The sequence below is a fragment of the Aulonocara stuartgranti genome, assembly GCF_965226115.1.
Source record: "Aulonocara stuartgranti genome assembly, chromosome: 15".
NCBI classification, from domain to species: Eukaryota; Metazoa; Chordata; class Actinopteri; order Cichliformes; family Cichlidae; genus Aulonocara; species Aulonocara stuartgranti.
The window spans coordinates 30,819,099-30,838,357 of record NC_138951.1 but is presented as its reverse complement, the minus strand read 5'-3'; the positions used below and the strand labels follow the sequence as shown (position 1 = coordinate 30,838,357).

Here is a 19,259-nt window from a genome sequence, read left to right as displayed (position 1 = left end):
TACAGGGGCCTAGCGTTTTTGGAAATGGTTTTGCACACAGTGAGTTTCAAAGTTCTGTTTGGCTTAAATAAATATCTAAGTGCCAATAGCAGTCACATAGTAAGTCTGCACCCTGAGAACTTAGCTTCCTGACCACAGTTTCTGTCATTTGACCACCTGTAATTCAGCAGTTTTATTGCTTACTCTAGTGATAAAGTGTGTGCGTTGCACTTGTTGCGTTGCTTGAACCACATATGACTGTGTGAGTGTTTCCTCACTTGTAGGCCACAATGAGATTCTAGGTCATTTTTACCATGAAGTCATCATTTTATATAAAATGTTTTGTTTTGGGAGATCAAACTGACTCATCGAATTGATCAAATAAAATCAGGCAGACCACACAGTTACACTGATTTTTATTTTTATTTTTACCATTCAATTAACCAACAGGACTACAGTACAGTCCCCTTGCTCTCATTTTGAAAGTTTCGCCAAGTGAACAGAGTCACTGAGTTTGACCTCTTCACTATGTTTGTGATATTGGTATTTGATATTTAGGGTAAATGTGTTGTGCTGCAAGATACAGTGCATCCAAGACATTTGCGTTTGACTTTAGATGAGTGAATGTCCTGTATTTCATTTGTTACTTAGTACTAGTTAGCATGTGTCTATGCATTTTGCCCTCACAACATGCAGCCCAAAATGTTAACTTAGAAGTTTCTAAAAAGCATGATATATTATAGTTGTGGAAACCATATAAGAAATCATGGGTGCCTTGTTACTGCCCCAAATACAATCTTTTTCAGTGGAAAACACTGTATGCATATTTTGTCATGTGACAAAAAAGTGAAGCGAGACAGGCCTGATATCCTATAATACTAAGGTTTTGCCTGTACGTGCAAAGTTAAATAACAGTTAAAAGGTGCTACAAAAGAATTATACATAAAGCAAAAGCATGCTATCTTAAGAAATTTAAAAAAAATTCTTATGCAGTTGTGAGTTGGAAAACTTCCTTACGTGACATAGGAGCTACCCAGTAGGCCGACCAGACCCACAGCAGCACCACCCACTGCAACAATTCTGCAGCCGAGCATGTCGGTGAATATGCTGACGATGGGAGAGCAGAAGAAAATCATGCCCATGGAGAGGGAGCCCACCCATGCTGCAGGAGACACACAGTGGGAAGACAGAATGAATGTCATGATTCTATTATATTTCAATTCAATTCAGTTGAATTCAATTCAATTCAATATTATTTATATAGCGGCAAATTACAACAACAGTTGCCTCAAGGTGCTTTATATTGTAAGGTAGACCCCACAATAGTAGATACAGGGAAGGAAAAAAACACCTTGCACAACTGTCTCCAGGAAAATACTTTACACTACAGACACTAACCGCTAAACAAAGGGTCATGTTGCAATAACAGAACACTATTGTTTCTGTATCGATGCACACATTTACTCAAGGATACACACAGACTGTACAGCTTACTAGGCAACCAGTCATCACATGCCTTACCAACGTCATGAGTTCCCTTTTTTACATCTTGGCCATTTTACTCCTGCTGTACTTTGTATTTGAATCTACTGAACTCGGGCTTTACAAATGCTTCTTACGTACATAGTCTATACATTTACACATTCCTCGTATGATTTCCTTCGTAGATGGAAAAGAAGCAAATAAACCATTTGGTGACAGAACACACAAGATACAAAATACATTATTATTAATTTTCAAATACTGAGGTCGTTAGTAAGTCATACCTGTGAGCCAAAGGTTCAAGTTTACTCTAACTGGCATCAGTGAGGGGGGACAATCATAACATGGTCATCTCAGATTAACAGCTCCAGCTGTGCAAGACCTACTCACCTGCTGTTCAAACTGTTTCTTTGCAAAAGCCAGCCAATGAGAAGAAAGTTCATTTTAATGCAGGGGGAAAGCCAAAAAAATTTGTTTTAGACAATGAATGGACTATACCAAGGCCCCTTAAAAGGTAAATAAGAATTGCTGTGAACAAAGCTATTCTGTTAGTGTGTTTGTCATGACTATAGGGAAAAAGGCGAGAGTGACATGTTTTTGTACAAAAGACTGCTGGGAACTGGGAACTTTCTCTTTAAGACATCACACATCCAATACCAGATAACAATAGAGACCAGAAATGCCTTCAGGTGAACAACAGGTCAGCACATGTGACACAAGCCATATAAAAAGTTGTTGACTCTGAAGCTAAGTCAGGTGAAACTTGTGGGAAAGACCAACTGGAGCTGGAATGCTTTTGTTGTCTGTTTTTTTTACACGACTAACAGGAAACCCTTGTGTCAAGTTTCAGGGTTGTTGCTGGGATTTTATTCTCCTCACCTCACCCCATGCTGGCAGAGTATTAAGCAATCTCAGGTTTCCAAATGAAACAGATGCTATGAAGTTCCAAAGAAAAACACCAGTGTGGTTGTGATTTTAGGATTAATCTGGGCAACACTGTCACCAGCTTCTCCCTTTTTAAAGTCACACTTGAGGAGACGTGTTTATTTCAGTGTGCCAAGAGTTTACAGTCAGCCAGCAACTGAGAGGCTTTATTGCTCATTGTTTAAATCAAACTGTCCACAGTTGTTTATTACCTAGTGGTCCCTGCGAAATGTGGAAACAGTTATTTTCATTTTATTTCTTATCACAGTCACTTTTTTACACAACAGTAATTCACCATGATAGTTTAGATATTTGTCATGTAAGGATTAATGTTGTAAACACTAAACGCACTTATGTTGTTAGGTTCTATATCAGTTTTACAGCCATTCCGTCATAAACCAAAGTACAAATTAAAACTCTGATAACAAGGATGGACCGAAAGTCAGAGGAACACATAGTCTTTATCATTCGGGGGAACTCCCAAAGCTTCTTTAGAGTTATTCCAGACAACACAGTAAGTCAGAAAATGTTCACTCTAATAAATGCCAGTGAACGAGAAGAAGCAAGAATCCTTCAAAAGCAACAGGAAATTGCTGTTGTGCTCTTCTGGCTATCTTGATTTAAAAGCATTTATGCTTCAGACAAGAGAAATTCTAGATTAAAAACGATGTAAAATCAGGATTCTCTGTGTCCCAGTGACATCCACCTCTAGCTACGGGCACTGCTTTAAATACTAGCAGACGAGTTTCCCTAAGTCATCCGTCTGCTTCGCTGGAACCCCCCCCAACTCTGAACCCAGTCACCCCACAACAACTGAACCTTGAGACCTAGGAAACTGCATAATACACCTGTTATCCACAGAAAACTGCATATTTTAAAACTCAGAAAGCCTGTGTATCATTTGAGGTAACTACTTTGGGCATTCTTGCCTGATTTTCCCTAACGACCCCAAGAACTTCAGTAATGACACCATGCATCACGTGTTGTTTTGAAAGAGGGTTTTGAAAGACAATTCAGTTGGACCTGTCAATAATATCATTGAACAATAACTGAAATGTCAGTGTTTTTTTGTTATGCTCAATTATGCATTTGTGCAGTTTTAACTCTAATTTCTAATATTTCAAGCTAACTATTAACTGACTAGCTTAACGGCTCAATAAATGTAATAATTTCGAATATTTTGGCCGTTTAGTCATTACTTTAAAATTATTTTTAAAAAGTTTCTTAACTTTGTTTCAAGTACTGACAAATAATTACCACTGTTTACCCATTAATTATAATTAAACATCCCCTGTGCTATGTGCTGACAAGTTTAGCTATAGCATGTACGTTTATAAGTTCATGTCATTTTTCTTTATTTTCCTTCCTTAAAACAAATATATTTATCTATCTCTTTAATCCTAATTTCTATGAAACATCAAGTGAGATCACTGCACTGAATGCCACAAACGGAGCACTGAAGACTTTACTTAAATGTATGAATAAATTCAAAGGGTTTGCATTTAAAAAAGCTATCTGAAGAGTTATCTTATAACCAAAATTAACAAAAGCATCTAATGGATGAGGCATTTTGCAGTATTGAGGTAGCACAAGACTTGCTCAGGTAATTAAACAAACAGAACATCTCTATGGCACGTTCTAGGAATCTGTTGACCAAAGATGTTACCAATGTCTAGTTGAAGCATGGAGAATGAAGACAGGCTTCATTTAACACTATAGACCACTTACAACTTACCCCGAAGTCCCAGGCTGTTCCACTATAATGAACACAAAGTGAGGAGGAAAAAGGTTTTAGCGACTAAAATGCTCTCACGGCCAACAAACCAAAAACAAGACCAGATGTCCCCCTGTATCAACACAGCACCAATGCAAAAGTGTTTGTTACCATGACGTAGTATTGACTTTAATGGCTTTAAATATATATATATATATATATATATATATATATATATATATATATAAAAACACCCAGCACGCCCCAACATTGTGATCAGGCCATCATCATTATTTCACTTCACTTTCCAAGAGCTCTTGTTTTGCTGGGTACATCACCGTTTCTTTTATTGGTGCTGGTGGAGATAAAGGTACAAACTGGTATTCCATGAAAGTACACCCAAACCCAGGTTTAACTTTAGAGATCACACTATGTAAAAGTTTTGGAGACAAAATAATAGTAGCTGTTTTTTCAGATTCAGTTGGCAGTTCAGTGAACGGTGGAAAGGTAACCACCGGGAATCAAGATTTTATGATAACCTGATACAGTGACCATGTTAGTTAGAGCTATTACTGGACAGTGTTTCCATTCATCCATTTTCTTCCACTTGTCCAGGGCAACACCAAGGCGTTCACAAACCAGACAAGAGATTTCTCTAGCGTGTTTTGGTTCTACCCCAGGGCCTCCTCCCGTTGGAACATGCCTGGAACACCTCACCCAGGAGGCGTCAAGGAGCCATCCTTGTCAGATGCCTGAACCACCTCACCTAGTTCCTTTTCATGTGGAGGAGCAGCGGCTGTGGAGGAGAGAGCCCCTCCTGAATCCAATTTAAGACTCTGTAGGTGGTGCTCTGTTTTTTCTTCAAATGCAATAACCATCGGCAGTTATGCTAAATAAACCACTGTTAGAAATATTTAACATTTCACTTCTTCACCATGTGCAACTATTAATTACTGTACTTAATTACAAAGTAGAATACTAGAATAGCTCAGTTCTTCTGAGAGACAACATACAGACCACAAGTTGTTCTGTTTAAATTCCAAAGGACTAAATAATATGCAAAAACAATTCAGTTGGACCTGTCGATAATTGTGTGGTCTAACATCCACACAGCCACTTCAATCTGATAAGCTATTAGCTGGCTAGAAACACCTAGCCTTTCATGTACTGTAGTTACATCCAGGCTCCTTAATCTCCCAGACAGAAGAAACTAAGCAGAGCAGTGGCCTTAAATCCTGCAGCTGTCTATACCCAGCAGCCTCACAGCCAGCTCACTATCAGACATTTGGACTCGCTGACCAGGGCTCAGGAAGTGGACCCTGCTGCACTGAACGCACAGTTGCCTCCCACAAGGCAGAGCACATTCTTCTCTGACGACAGCATTGAGAGCTGGGGGAAGAAAAAGGAAAAGGGAAGTTAAGAAATGCCAACTAAGTGCAGTGAATATGTTTTAGTGACCCACATACTTCCCAGCTAACTGCACTCGATTCACATCCTCCCAGCTTTGCTTCCTAATGCTAATCTCAAATAATTATATCTAAAAGGAAAAAAAAAAGAAAAGTCTGTGTAGGTTCTCAGTCATCCAGGTCATAGTAATCAAAGGAGCTTTCTTGAAACTTTTTTAGGCCCCTTGAAGGTTTTCTTTTCAAGCTCCTTAAAAAGAAAAGGAAAAACAACAACATGCAAATAAAGCATGTTGTTTGCATCTCTTGAAACAGAGAGACAGACAGCCATACACACTAACAGTCATTCGGAACTAACAGTTAACCTAACCCCACTAACTGCATGTCTTGGGCTGTGGGAGAAAGCTGGAGTACCTGGACAGAACCCATGCATATACAGAGAGACTATCCAAACTCCACAATGAAAGGCCCCGATGGTGGATTCGAACCCAGGACCTTCTTGAGGCAACATACTGCCCATTTAAATAGTTTTCAATATTTTAAATGATTTTGAATACTTTTGGATCTCTATGACATCGTCAAGAAGGGATATCCTCAAGATGGTTCATGGGCATCCAATCAGAAGGCTGGCCTCAAAAGAAGAAACCTATAAAAACCTTTTTGAGACGGTGGATGAACTTGGGATTGTAGAGCATGCAAGAGTTCTCAAATTAAAATTTAGTGTACCAAAGACGTGCTGAAGTTAGTGTTGGTGTTTATTCTGTTTCCATGACACAATTTCTCACTTCTCTGATTATTTGGTCTGGAGTAGGCATTTTATTTGAATTAAAAGGAAGCAACAGAAATCTTTTTTAAGAGGAACTGTAATCGACATGTATAAATTCTGTGGAGTTATCCTAAGAGACTAATTATGACACTTTATTTCTTTTACAGTGGGGCAAAAAAGTATTTAGTCAGCCACCGATTGTGCAAGTTCCCCCACTTAAAATGATGACAGAGGTCAGTAATTTGCACCAGAGGTACACTTCAACTGTGAGAGACAGAATGTGAAAAAAAAATCCATGAATTCACATGGTAGGATTTGTAAAGAATTTATTTGTAAATTAGGGTGGAAAATAAGTATTTGGTCACCTCAAACAAGGAAAATCTCTGGCTCTCACAGACCTGTAACGTCTTCTGTAAGAAGCTTTTCTGTCCCCCACTCGTTACCTGTATGAATGGCACCTGTTTGAACTCATCATCTGTATGAAAGACACCTGTCCACAGCCTCAAACAGTCAGACTCCAAACTCCGCCATGGCCAAGACCAAAGAGCTTTCGAAGGACACCAGGAAAAGTATTGTAGACCTGCACCAGACTGGGAAGAGTGAATCTACAATAGGCAAGCAGCTTGGTGTGAAAAAATCAACTGTGGGAGCAATCATCAGAAAATGGAAGACATACAAGACCACTGATAATCTCCCTCGATCTGGGGCTCCACGCAAGATCTCATCCCGTGGGGTCAAAATGATCATGAGAACGGTGAGCAAAGATCCCAGAACCACACGGGGGGGACCTGGTGAATGACCTGCAGAGAGCTGGGACCAAAGTAACAAAGGTCACCATCAGTAACACACTACAACGGCAGGGAATCAAATCCCGCAGTGCCAGACGTGTTCCGCTGCTGAAGCCAGTGCATGTCCAGGCCCGTCTGAAGTTTGCCAGAGAGCACATGGATGATACAGCAGAGGATTGGGAGAATGTCATGTGGTCAGATGAAACCAAAGTAGAACTTTTTGGTATAAACTCAACTCGTCGTGTTTGGAGGAAGAAGAATACTGAGTTGCATCCCAAGAGCACCATACCTACTGTGAAGCATGGGGGTGGAAACATCATGCTATGGGGCTGTTTTTCTGCCAAGGGGACAGGACGACTGATCCGTGTTAAGGACAGAATGAATGGGGCCATGTATCGTGAGATTTTGAGCCAAAACCTCCTTCCATCAGTGAGAACTTTGAAGATGAAACGAGGCTGGGTCTTCCAACATGACAATGATCCAAAACACACCGCCCGGGCAACAAAGGAGTGGCTCCGTAAGAAGCATTTGAAAGTCCTGGAGTGGCCTAGCCAGTCTCCAGACCTCAACCCCATAGAAAATCTGTGGCGGGAGTTGAAAGTCCGTGTTGCTCAGCGACAGCCCCAAAACATCACTGCTCTCGAGAAGATCTGCATGGAGGAATGGGCCAAAATACCAGCTACTGTGTGTGCAAACCTGGTAAAGACCTATAGTAAACGTTTGACCTCTGTTATTGCCAACAAAGGTTATGTTACAAAGTATTGAGTTGTATTTTTGTTATTGACCAAATACTTATTTTCCACCCTAATTTACGTATAAATTCTTTACAAATCCTACCATGTGAATTCATGGATTTTTTTTCACATTCTGTCTCTCACAGTTGAAGTGTACCTCTGGTGCAAATTACTGACCTCTGTCATCATTTTAGGTGGGGGAACTTGCACAATCGGTGGCTGACTAACTACTTTTTTGCCCCACTGTATTACAATGGAGGATACACTGGATAGTATCCTCCATTGGTTTGGTTGGTTGGTTTTAATCACTGCTACATCTGTTAAATAAAGTCTAGACACAACAACAGGTTCACATACCTAGATTGCATCAGAATCAGAGGAGCTTGGCCCACAAATGTATAACAGCTGCTTAAGACTGTGTTATCTTTTTAAATTAATTTAAAAAATTGTAAAATGTATAAATTAAGTTTCAGCAAAAAAGAATAGAAATTAGAGGACAGGATAGCTGGAAAAGAGATGAGGGAGACTCCTTACAACTCCTGCTGAATTAAAGGGGTCTTACTGTGTAATACTGTTACAGTATGACTTTTCAACTGGTGCCGATCAGTCACAAAGACCCCAGTCATAACCCTAATCAGGGCCTCTTAGTGCCGCAGTCAAACATCTGGGTCTGCAACAAGGATATAGCAATTTCAGTTTACAGCAGCTGGAAGCCATTTGTATTGGGCAGTTCCACTGGAAACTGTGGAGAAGGGGGAAGTGTTTTTTGTGTGTTTGCAACCCACTCAAATCATTTGTGTGTTTTCTGGCCTCTCACACTGCAGGAAGTGAAAAGGTCTGTCTGATGACACAGGAAAAACTTGGGGAGCAGCTGCAGAGCGATTTATGGCTGTGCATAAAAAAGCACATCATATGCATGCTTGGAATGACTTCCCTCTGCAGCAGATACTAGAAGTCCATATGAAAAATGTTAAATGGGAGTTGTGTTTCATGTTAGAGGGAAGCAAAAAGGGGTGGTGTGTCAGAACAAGCTGGTGATTGGGGGAGCTTTTTGTCCACCCCCTTTTTTAAGCTCACTGTATAGTGTTGCAAACAACAGCTTGAATACATACACTCCTCCCCAAGTCCCCTTATCTCCAGCTTCTTGTTTCACAGAAAGGCCAACACTTAACCTAGAACTGCCATTATCTGTACCTTCAAAATGTATCCATCGGAAGGTGTTTTTGACTAACATGTTATGTATCTTGTGGTAAATCAGAGGATTTGTTGTACTTAAATATGTGTTTGTTGAGAATTTGAATAAAATACTTATTGTTCCATGCACTCTGCAGTTGCTCCATCAGTACTTTTTTTGTAAAGGGCTACGGCTAAATTACCCCACAAGGTTTCTTTTCATTGGCCTTGAGCAAGACAATGACAGATACAGCTATCATCTGTGTCAAGCTATTGTGATTTTATGTTTGTTTACTAAAAAGTTCCCTCCAAAACCATGCTAGCTAAGCTAGCTATGTGTTACTAACAAAAAAAGTAAACTGAAAACAGCAGAGAAACCTACTTTGCCTTTAAAAATATGAGATTTTTTGTAGTAACTAACAATAGTGTTAGTATTAAGAAAGAAACAAAAAGTAACCACAAAACTATAGATACTTTATTTTAAGTCAGTCCCAAGTTTAAACATTTGTTGATGCCATATAAACTTGATCTAAAATAAATATTTATTTCAATAATAATTTATTTTATTGTAAAATAATAAAAATTACATGTATGTACATAATAAAAACCCACATCAATCCATAATATCTGTAATGATAAAAGAGGAAACAGAGAAACGTATTAAAATCTTGTCCTGAGAAATATATGAGCACTGTGATATAATGGCCATGCTGTTTTCTATGGTTACCATGGCTGCTTAGAGACACATGGAGACCAGACCGATCATGTACCTGTGAATCTTATTATAGTGGCAGTGTGGTTTTTGCCGGTGCTGCCTGTGATGTTCGATGTTCCTAATTAGTTCACAGTGGTCTTTGTGCAAAGTTAATTTTATCCATGGTCGATGAAATGAACGGATGCAGGAGACAGTAAACAAATCAAAGAGTACCCCATGCCATGCTTAGGCTAGAGGGCTACTGAGAGCTTCAGTAGCTTTTTGGGGATATTAGTCACCATAGGATAGTACTATAGGACACTATACCATTATCCCAACTCTGTTTTTCCTTCAAAACAGGAAGGTGCCACTTAGAATTTTGTTTCTGATATTTATTCCCTCTTATTCCCTCTTTTGCCCTGTAAAAATAACGCATTTTCATACTTGTCATGCACTGTAACACCTCCACATTGTGTCAATTAGACGTGGTTGAGTGAGACCATAAAGACTGACTGTTTCAAGACCTAATCTTGGTGCAGTGACACAGGGATTGCCTGCTGTTAATCAGTCTGACATTGCCCAAGAGCAAGGACATCACAGCCATTAGTTCACATCCAGCCCCTCAGGCTGTGGTCTGAGGGGCTGGTCCCCTGCGTGTCATGTGCAGGGGGCCAAACAATTTGTCCTGGTGCCACTGAAGTGGGCTCTGCCTCCAGCATGTTTATCTTCTCGAGACTTTATCTCTTGACAACCTTCACCTACTCAGACCCAAGCTTACACACGCCTGAAATCAAACGGCCTGTCAAATATTAACCAGTCTATGATTAAAACTTGTCAAGGTTTTGTGGAGCCATTCCATCGGAGTCATTTTGTTTTATTTTGAACCAAGTTACCCATGAAGATCAATCAATTATGCTTTTTAAAAGTGCTTGTAAACTTGGTTGGGCATGTTACATTCATGTAAGCCTGTAGTTGTAGATAAATATTTAACTGACAATTGTCTCATCTCCTTCAGGAGCCATCTGAGCATATTATTCAATCGGAAATCCATTATCCATAACCTTTTAGGTATTTGAATTAAAAAAATAAACTTAAAACAGTTCATTTTCAACTAGTGAAACGTGTCTACTTCACAAAACAAACCCTTGCATAAAACATCATGTGACAGTAAATTACTGCTAAAGCAGCAATATAGTAAGCCTGACTGCTGACAGAATAAACTCAACATCAACTGAACACTTTGCCCTCAGTACAAGGCAGACAGCAGCCAAGCAGTGAAAAGTCCTAATATAGTCTTTCCCCCGTGTTCTGATCCCTCTTCAGTCAGTTCTGCTGCCCTATAACTGAGGGAAACCAAATTCCTGTTAATGTACAAGGGAGTCATAGTTACTGTTAACTGATCTAACACACTCAAAAAACACTTGATCTAATGTTGGTGAAAGCACTGACATTGCTTTACTCTCCCACGCACTGATACTAAAACAATATTTTATCCTTTACTGCACCATCAATCTCTTTATTTTTTCCTTTCATACACAGTCAAAACAATATTCAGCCAAAATATGCTCACATAATGTCTTGTTATTGACATTTTAATGTCAATTAAATACATGTTGTTTTGATTACTTCAGAGTCATCAAAACAACACAATCAAGGTATCAAAAAACTCTGTGTTTAGTCCAAAGTTCTTTGGCAGGTCTGACAGTAGACAACAACCAAGTGGCTTTTGGCACGAGGCTCAAGAATAACCCCATCTGGCATTTTCACAGGGAGGGAACCAGCATAGAGCCTTGACCTTCCCACCCCAACATAATGCATTGTGATTGGTTGACTGTGACAATTTCCGAGCTTTGCAGCGCGTTATCTTTGGCACCAACAAACAGCTACTAGCTGAAGATTTCAGCTATTGGAAACTTGCTCTTTATGGAATATATATCCCTATTTAAGAAATTCATGAATGCCCAGCAGATAATTTCTGGTAAATTGGTAGTAGATCAGACCATAGGAACTACAGCTACAAATTCAAATTAATATGTTAGCACGCATGATAAACACATTATGCGACCTGAAATCATACACATTACCCTGCATCACAGAAAAGAATATAGTTTTACTCATAGGCAGTAATGTTTGATCATTCTTCTCAGAAAGGAAAGAGAGAAATGCGCAGTATTTTCAGTTATTCCAAGCAGGGATTGTTATTGTTATTATAATAATAATTATTATTATTATTAATGTAGACCCTAGAAGAATTAAAACTTACAAGTTAAAGACCTTACAATATAAACTGTTGTGATTTGGCACTATATAAATATAACTAAACTAAGTTGAACTGAATTTAATTATTCCAACAAGAGCAACCCGTTTACAGCAATCAGGCCATCATGGTCCTTAAAGTGAACAGACAAATACTGGCCCTAATAATTGCTTTAAGTTGCAGACCTTAACTGAACATTTATTTTCATCTTAGGTGCAGTTTCAAGGCATATGCAGTTTTAGCCGCATCGGAGCTTGAATGTGAGACAAAGAAACACGTTCAAACATGTGCGTTGGTATGTCTTTGCACTCAAATCACCAAGCACAGGGCACATGAGGGGTTTTCAATGTGGAACTGCCTACATTTCAACTCCCCAGTCAACTTAGAGGATTAAAAACTTACTGTTTGTACTGCATTCTCCATAAAGAACAGGAGTAAAACTACCTATCAGAAGGCTTTAATAGGCAAGGTTAAAACAGTAAATCAGCAACAATCTCTCCCTATTATGTTATCTTTACTTCGGGTCTTATTGACTGTAATTATGCCCATTCAAAATGTACCGAAGTGGGATAAATCAGAGATAAGATAAAGGAGAGCCATGGCACTCAAACAGTAAATGGCCTGTATTTGTATAGCGCTTTACTTAGTCCCTGTGGACCCCAAAGCGCTTTACACTACATTCAGTCATCCACCCATTCACACATTGGTGATGGAAATATACATTGTAGCCACAGCTGCCCTGGGGCGCACTGACAGAGGCGAGGATGCTGGACACTGGCGCCACCGGGCCCTCTGGCCACCACCAGTAGGCAATGGGTGAAGTGTCTTGCCCAAGGACACAACTATCAGAGCCAGGGCTCGAACTGGCAACCTTCCACGATCGCCCCTTGGAAACAGAATTTTAAAAAAAGCTTTTTAAAGCCTTATTTTTGGTTCAAAGTCAAACATTTTCAGGATTTTTTTATTTTTATTTGACTTCATTGGTGAATCAATACCTGCAGTTTTTATATCCTGGTGATCATCAAAATAAAAGTTCATTAAAGTATTTCTTCTGAACTGTCCCATCAAAAAGTGTCTTACTCACAGGAAAATGAAAATAACTAATAAGTATCCAGTAACACAATAAAACTGTAACATGAGAAACAATGTTAATGTCTTAACAGAAAGGAGGTCTAACCCATTCGGCTTTTTAAACCCACCAATCTACATCAGATACTGACTAATACTGACTCAATATCTTTGAGTATTCGTGCTTATAAGTTAATATATTCATTTCAGTTACATCGTATTTGTGTTCTGTGTATGACATGCACCACAGGCCATGATATTGATGGTCTTATCTGCTCCACTCCATGTGTACAGTGAAACAGATAAGCACACACGGTGAAACAGACAGCAGAGGAGAGAATATTACTGCAAAACGTACAAGCCTTAAATGCTGATCTGAAATGAACCTACGTAAATAGCAACGTGTTGCCATCTCTCATTGCAACAATAAAAACCAATTAACTCACAGCAGGCAATCATTTTTTATTCATGTACATATTTTGGGTTGAGTAATTTATTACATGTTCTATGTCTCCCTCCAAGACAAGACTGCATATCAGTATCTTGTCGCAACTTTCACTTGTGCTAAAATGAAGCTCTCTATATGACTTGCACTCTTTTTTCTTTTCTTTTTTTTGGGGCAGTGACTTGCACTCTTAATGTGTGCTATGCAATGCTTGAAAAGCTTGCTAAAAATACACATATGTGTGATTACAGCCAGTGATAAACAGAAAATAGATCCAAGGGACTGTGCTGGGAAGTAAAACTGTTGTCTAAAGTTGAGTAAAGTAAAGTCTATGTCAGCAGTGTCCGTGTAAACAAGTGATGCAAATTTCCATGGAAAATCCTGACCAGGGAGATGAAAAGTGTATCTGCAGTAAAGTGTCTACACAGCCAGAGAAGACGACTTGTTATGTTGCCAACAAGCAACACTCATACAATGGCTGATGGGTGTTTCTTCCATCTCATCTTTACTTTTTACATTTTCATTATGAGATATTAGAAATACCATTATTAATATATCTGATAAAATTCGTTGCCCAGCTACAGTTCTTCCCCCAAAATGACTCAGAAACTAGACTAAGACGATCAAATCACGCTACACTCAGTAGCCATTACAGAGCCAGCTATCCAACGGAATTCATTTTAGTATTCTATTTTCCTCCATGTCAATTAAATTCCATCATTTCCTCTAACGCTCAGTCAGATAAAAATATTCATGTGGGAAAGAAGGGGATCTCATTCAAGGATTTGTGATGTTTATGAAGACTTGTATCCTGACTGTTATAGATGCGTTCTCTTAGCATTCTGGCACTTCCTCTATGACAATGTCCAACTTCAAAGCCACTCAACTGCCTCATTAATTCTCATTAGTTCTGTTCTCACGACAGGAAGGCAAGCTGAAGAGTGAACATCTAGTTTGAAGCAGTACTTTGTGTTCTTTCTGAGAAACAGGATCAGGGAATTAAAATGGAAAGAATGGATGCTGTCCATCTCATGAAGCGAAAATAAGCAGGAAAGACCTCACTAAAACTTCTAACTCAAGAATTTACATCCTGGCAGTCAGGCACTGTAATCTCAAATGGATAGAAAAATGAAGTAATTATTAGTGCTGTCTGAATGTTAAGTTATATATATATATATATATAGGGGATAAAGTAGTTGTTACTTGTTAGTATACTTGTTAGTGTTATTAATTTTCCAGAGTTCATTAGAGATTTAGCTAACAAATTCAGTGTGTGAACTGTGTGCATAGTAAAAGACAAAATATACATAAAACTTTAAGAAATGCATTACTCAATTAATACTTAACCAACATTGTTTTTCATACATTGCTAACTCTCATTCAATGTGAACACATGCTATTACGTTGAATCATTATGCTGTCAGCTGACATCATTGATGGTCACCTCTCCTTCTGTCCTATGTATGGACGTGCTGTTTAGTCTGTTGATGGTAGATGGTGGACTCAGGTGCAGACCAAAACAACCACCAGGGGTGGTCTCAGCCTGGTTCCAAACAAGCTGAAGAGCGATTTATTACAAGAATACGATCTAACCTCGATGTAGTCCAATTATCCAATGTACAGTGCATGTTTTAGCTTAGCACTTTCATATAACCAAGGTTATAAGACACTTTAAAAGAAAGTACACAGGAGAGTACACAAACCGTAGTAACAGCCTGCTACATACCATTTATCCTGAAATATCTATCAAATAAACATAAATATTTGCAGTAAATTCTCCATGTTTTTTTTTCCATTAGTCCAGAATACAGCACATTTTCCCTGTATTTACTTTTGTTGATACTACCCCAAACACATTTGGCCAATAAGTAGATTGAACGTTGCCAAATAATTTGTAGTGATGCACTTTGGTTGGCTAGGAGTTTTCTGTGTGGAAAGAAAAACCATACCACAGGAAAAAGCAACTAATTTACAAAAGTATCATCTGATTTAGAACAGAGTAAATAGGTCTAGGTATAGACACAGGAAATTTAAGGATGTCCTATGGTGGCATCGGGAATCAACACACACTGCGAGCATAATTTTGGCTTCTGTGGATCAGGCTTGTTGGAGCACATCCCAAGGATGCTTAATTGCAATGGGATCTGTGGAGTTTGAAGGCAAATCTTTGTGCTCATTACCAACTGTCCTACTGGGGGAAGATGCTACCACTGCGGAGTGCTGTTGCCATGCTTGCTGTGCAACCACCTTTAGGTGGGTGATATAAGTCAAAATAGCATCCCCATGTTGGGCTGGGGCCCAGAACACTGCACTGGACTAAAAAAAGCCCTGGCGGTTTACAATTTTTCTGGCACAAACCCTGTAATGGTGCTATGACTGGTGCATATGAAAAATCTAATTAAATGTTTCAGATCATTTAAAAAAAAGAAAAAAAAACACACCAAGCAAGCAATGGGTTAGAGCCATAGTACAAACCACCTTGGCTGCAACCAACACAAAATCCAATGCAATAATCACAGAGATCAGCAGAAGAAGCTATTGAGTCGGTGAACAGCTAGGCCCCAGACTACCAACAAACATCAAATCAAATCAAATCAAATCACTTTTTATTGTCACATCACATGTGCAGGCACACTGGCACAGCACATGCGAGTGAAATTCTTGTGTGCGAGCCCCACAAGCAACAGAGATGTGCAAACACAACAACACAAACGAGCAAAATACAAGAATGGCCAACCTGAAACTAATAAATATATGTACAATATAGAATAGTGTATGCATTTCTGGATGTGTATACTAAATATTTTCCTACGTGTGTGTGTGTGTGTGTGTATACACATTTTTACAAATTAAATAGTAAAAAAATAAAATAATAATAATAATAATAATAATAAAATATATAAAATATACAGAGTTGAATATGTGCAAAACAAGTGGCATTTATATACAGTGTGGAGTGCATAATGTTGAACATGGGTCCCCCATGCAGTACTACTCTTACATGCTCATTTGCCAAACAGCAATACCAACAACAGGTGGTTACAATCAGCACAGGGCCATTATTCATGTGGTAAGCCGTCCCTCTGTCTGTCTCTCTCTCTCTCACACACACACACACACACAAACCGCAAAAAAAATTCTCTATGTGATTATGCCATGACTGTGTGGCACACCGCTATGTGTAATATTCAATGTTTTTAAGGTGTTCTTTTAGTTTAATACAGAAAAACATGTAAGGCTTTACATAATTCGTACGATAATGCCGACTGCTGACTAGACTGAACGACAAGAAGAGAATTCGTGTGAGAAAAAAAAGAGTATTTGTACACGCTATGGTATAAGAAATTACTACTTTGATTTGTGTTTCCCCTTCAGTGACTTTTCAAATAATTAACTATACTCCGTCCCCCGCTGGGAGCAAGCTGTATCAAGCTGTATTTCATTCGCGGTTTAAAGCGACTCTCTGCCGTACTTTCACACCGAGAGCACGCTGAGAGCTTTCCAGAACTCCTCGGGATTAGACACAAACCATAACAAACACTTAACCCAGTTTTTTTTTTTTTTTGAATTATCACCACACTGAGTGCCAGGTCACAACTTTGACGCCAGGCTCGCAACGTTATCCCCACAACCGTGCTATATAACCGCACTGTCTTTTGTCTGCATGCGTTTCCTTCTCTCACACCAGGAAACGACACATTACTTGCTAGCTGAACTTAGCTAACGTTTTTATAGTGGGCTAAATGTTAAACATATGATGCTATAGAATTATTATGTCTTTACGAAGAAATTGTTCTCGAGAAGACCTTCGTTGGTGGTTTGAAAGTTGTCGGTTCAATTCCCCGCCATTACTAAAACTGTCCCATGAGCAAGACATCACTTACTTTAAGACCGTTACTCATCCTGCGGGGTTACATCACGCCTTTCTTCTATAATAATACACACTCATGACATAAAAATGACATTTAAACATATATATAATTCTTTACTAATGTGGTACTTTTACTCATACAGCCAGGTTAGCCTATACTCACATGTTCTGAATTGGAGGTCTTTATCGTCCGGGCTACCAAATTCCTGCAGGAGGTAGATATACATTACACCGAAGGCGTTCTGGATCCCAAACACCGAGCCGTTGCACCACATGGAAGCCAGCATGACCATCCATCCCCAGCCGCCCTCGGGGTGCACAAACTCAACCTCCTCCTTGGCTCCCGGACCCTCGCTTTTCTCTGGGATATCCACTTTGCTGTCCCCGTTCTCCTTATTCTCCGTCTTCTCCTTCTCCCCATCCTGCTCCTCTACTGGACGCTTCTCCTTTGCGGGTTCGCTGCCGGCTGGTGTCTCGGCGGCTGCATCGTTTTCTGGCATATTGTTCCCTTCTGTCATTTTTTTTTAAAATAATGTGTCAAAAAGGCACTGCGGATTTTGAAGTATGGAGGTATTGCGCGTAGGCTGGCAGGGGGAGGTCAATAAATTCAGACACAGGATATGACAGAGATTTGGGGGCACGGTAAAGTTTTATCCATTGACGGGGGCTGTAGCTTCAGTAATGCTGGTACTGCAGCATGTGCAACTGTCAAACATCTGCCGTTGCACTTTTATAAATAGACAACGCAGAGGGGCGGGGCTGCGGGTATCCTTACACTGCAGCTGCTGAGGCGTTTCCAGGATATCTTCAGTGGGGTGGCACAAGTCTAAGAGAGTGTGTGTGCGTGTGGGGGGGTGTCCAGCAGAGAACAATGTAAGCATATGGAAGAATATTTGACCATTTGACCTTATACAAATACAGTATAGAGAACTAGCACAGCAAACATTTGAGGCTAGTAAGTGGAACGGTGAGAGTTTAAAGGTACTTTTTGTTTACCCTTGTTTACCCTACTTTTTATTACCCTCTGCAAACTTTAAACAAGAATTTAACCACCAGGGGCCAGCATTTAATCAGTGGATGTGTTGTAAAAAAAAAAAAAAAAACGCACGCAAAGACAATGTTCCGTCCTCTCTTTTGACTTTTAATGTATGCTTTTATTCCTACCTAATAGACTAGGGCTGGGTAACTCAACACTTCAAAGACCAAGGAACTGGTTGTGGATTTCGGGAGGTCCAGACCAGCTCCACTGCCAGTTCAGATAGAGGGAGAGGAGGTGGAGGTGGTCAACACATACAAGTACCTCGGCTGTGGGTGGACAACAAACTGGACTGGACATGCAACACACAGAACCTGTATAAAAAAGGCCAAAGCCGACTGTACTTCCTCAGGAGGCTGAGGTCTTTTAGCATCTGCAGGAAGCTCCTGAGAATGTTTTACCAGTCAGTGGTCGCAGGAGTCCTTTTCTATGGCGTGGTGTGCTGGGGGAGCAGCACAGCAAAGAGGGACTCATCCAGACTGGAAAAACTAATCAGGAAGGCTGGCTCTGTGGTCGGCATGAAGCTGGACACTCTGGTGACAGTGGCAGAGAAGAGGACCTTAAAGAAACTGATGGACATTATGAACAATGCCGGGCATCCTCTGCACACGGTCGTAAACAATCAGAGGAGCCTATTCAGCGACAGGCTGCTTCTCCCAAAGTCAAAAACCAACAGACTTAAAAACTCCTTTGTCCCACACGCCATCAGACTGTTTAACTCCTCACTGGAGGGGAGAGGGAGGGGAAACAGGGGGACAAGGGAGGGCGGGAACAACTGAGTTGTAGGGACTTTTCTACACGGTGCAATATTTGCAATATTTGTTTTTTGTTTTTTGTCTCTTTCTTATATTTGACTGTGCAATAATCACTGTGCAATATACTCACTCAAATGAGCAATCCTATTTATCCATATTGTATATTCTGT

The 19,259-nt window shown here is 39.8% G+C and overlaps 1 protein-coding gene across 1 annotated transcript in view; it reads right to left on the bottom strand.

The window, feature by feature from the left end:
- slc16a10 (solute carrier family 16 member 10) overlaps positions 1–18,100 on the bottom strand; it is a 31,424-nt gene extending 13,324 nt beyond the window's left edge. The window contains exons 1-2 of the mRNA XM_082505079.1: positions 17,462–18,100; positions 997–1,141 (exon numbers count right to left, since the gene is read on the bottom strand). Coding sequence (XP_082361205.1) covers positions 997–1,141; positions 17,462–17,816 — 500 coding nt within the window. The 5' untranslated portion in view covers positions 17,817–18,100. The remainder of the gene's footprint in view (positions 1–996; positions 1,142–17,461) is intronic.
- Between the last annotated feature and the right edge of the window lie 1,159 nt (positions 18,101–19,259).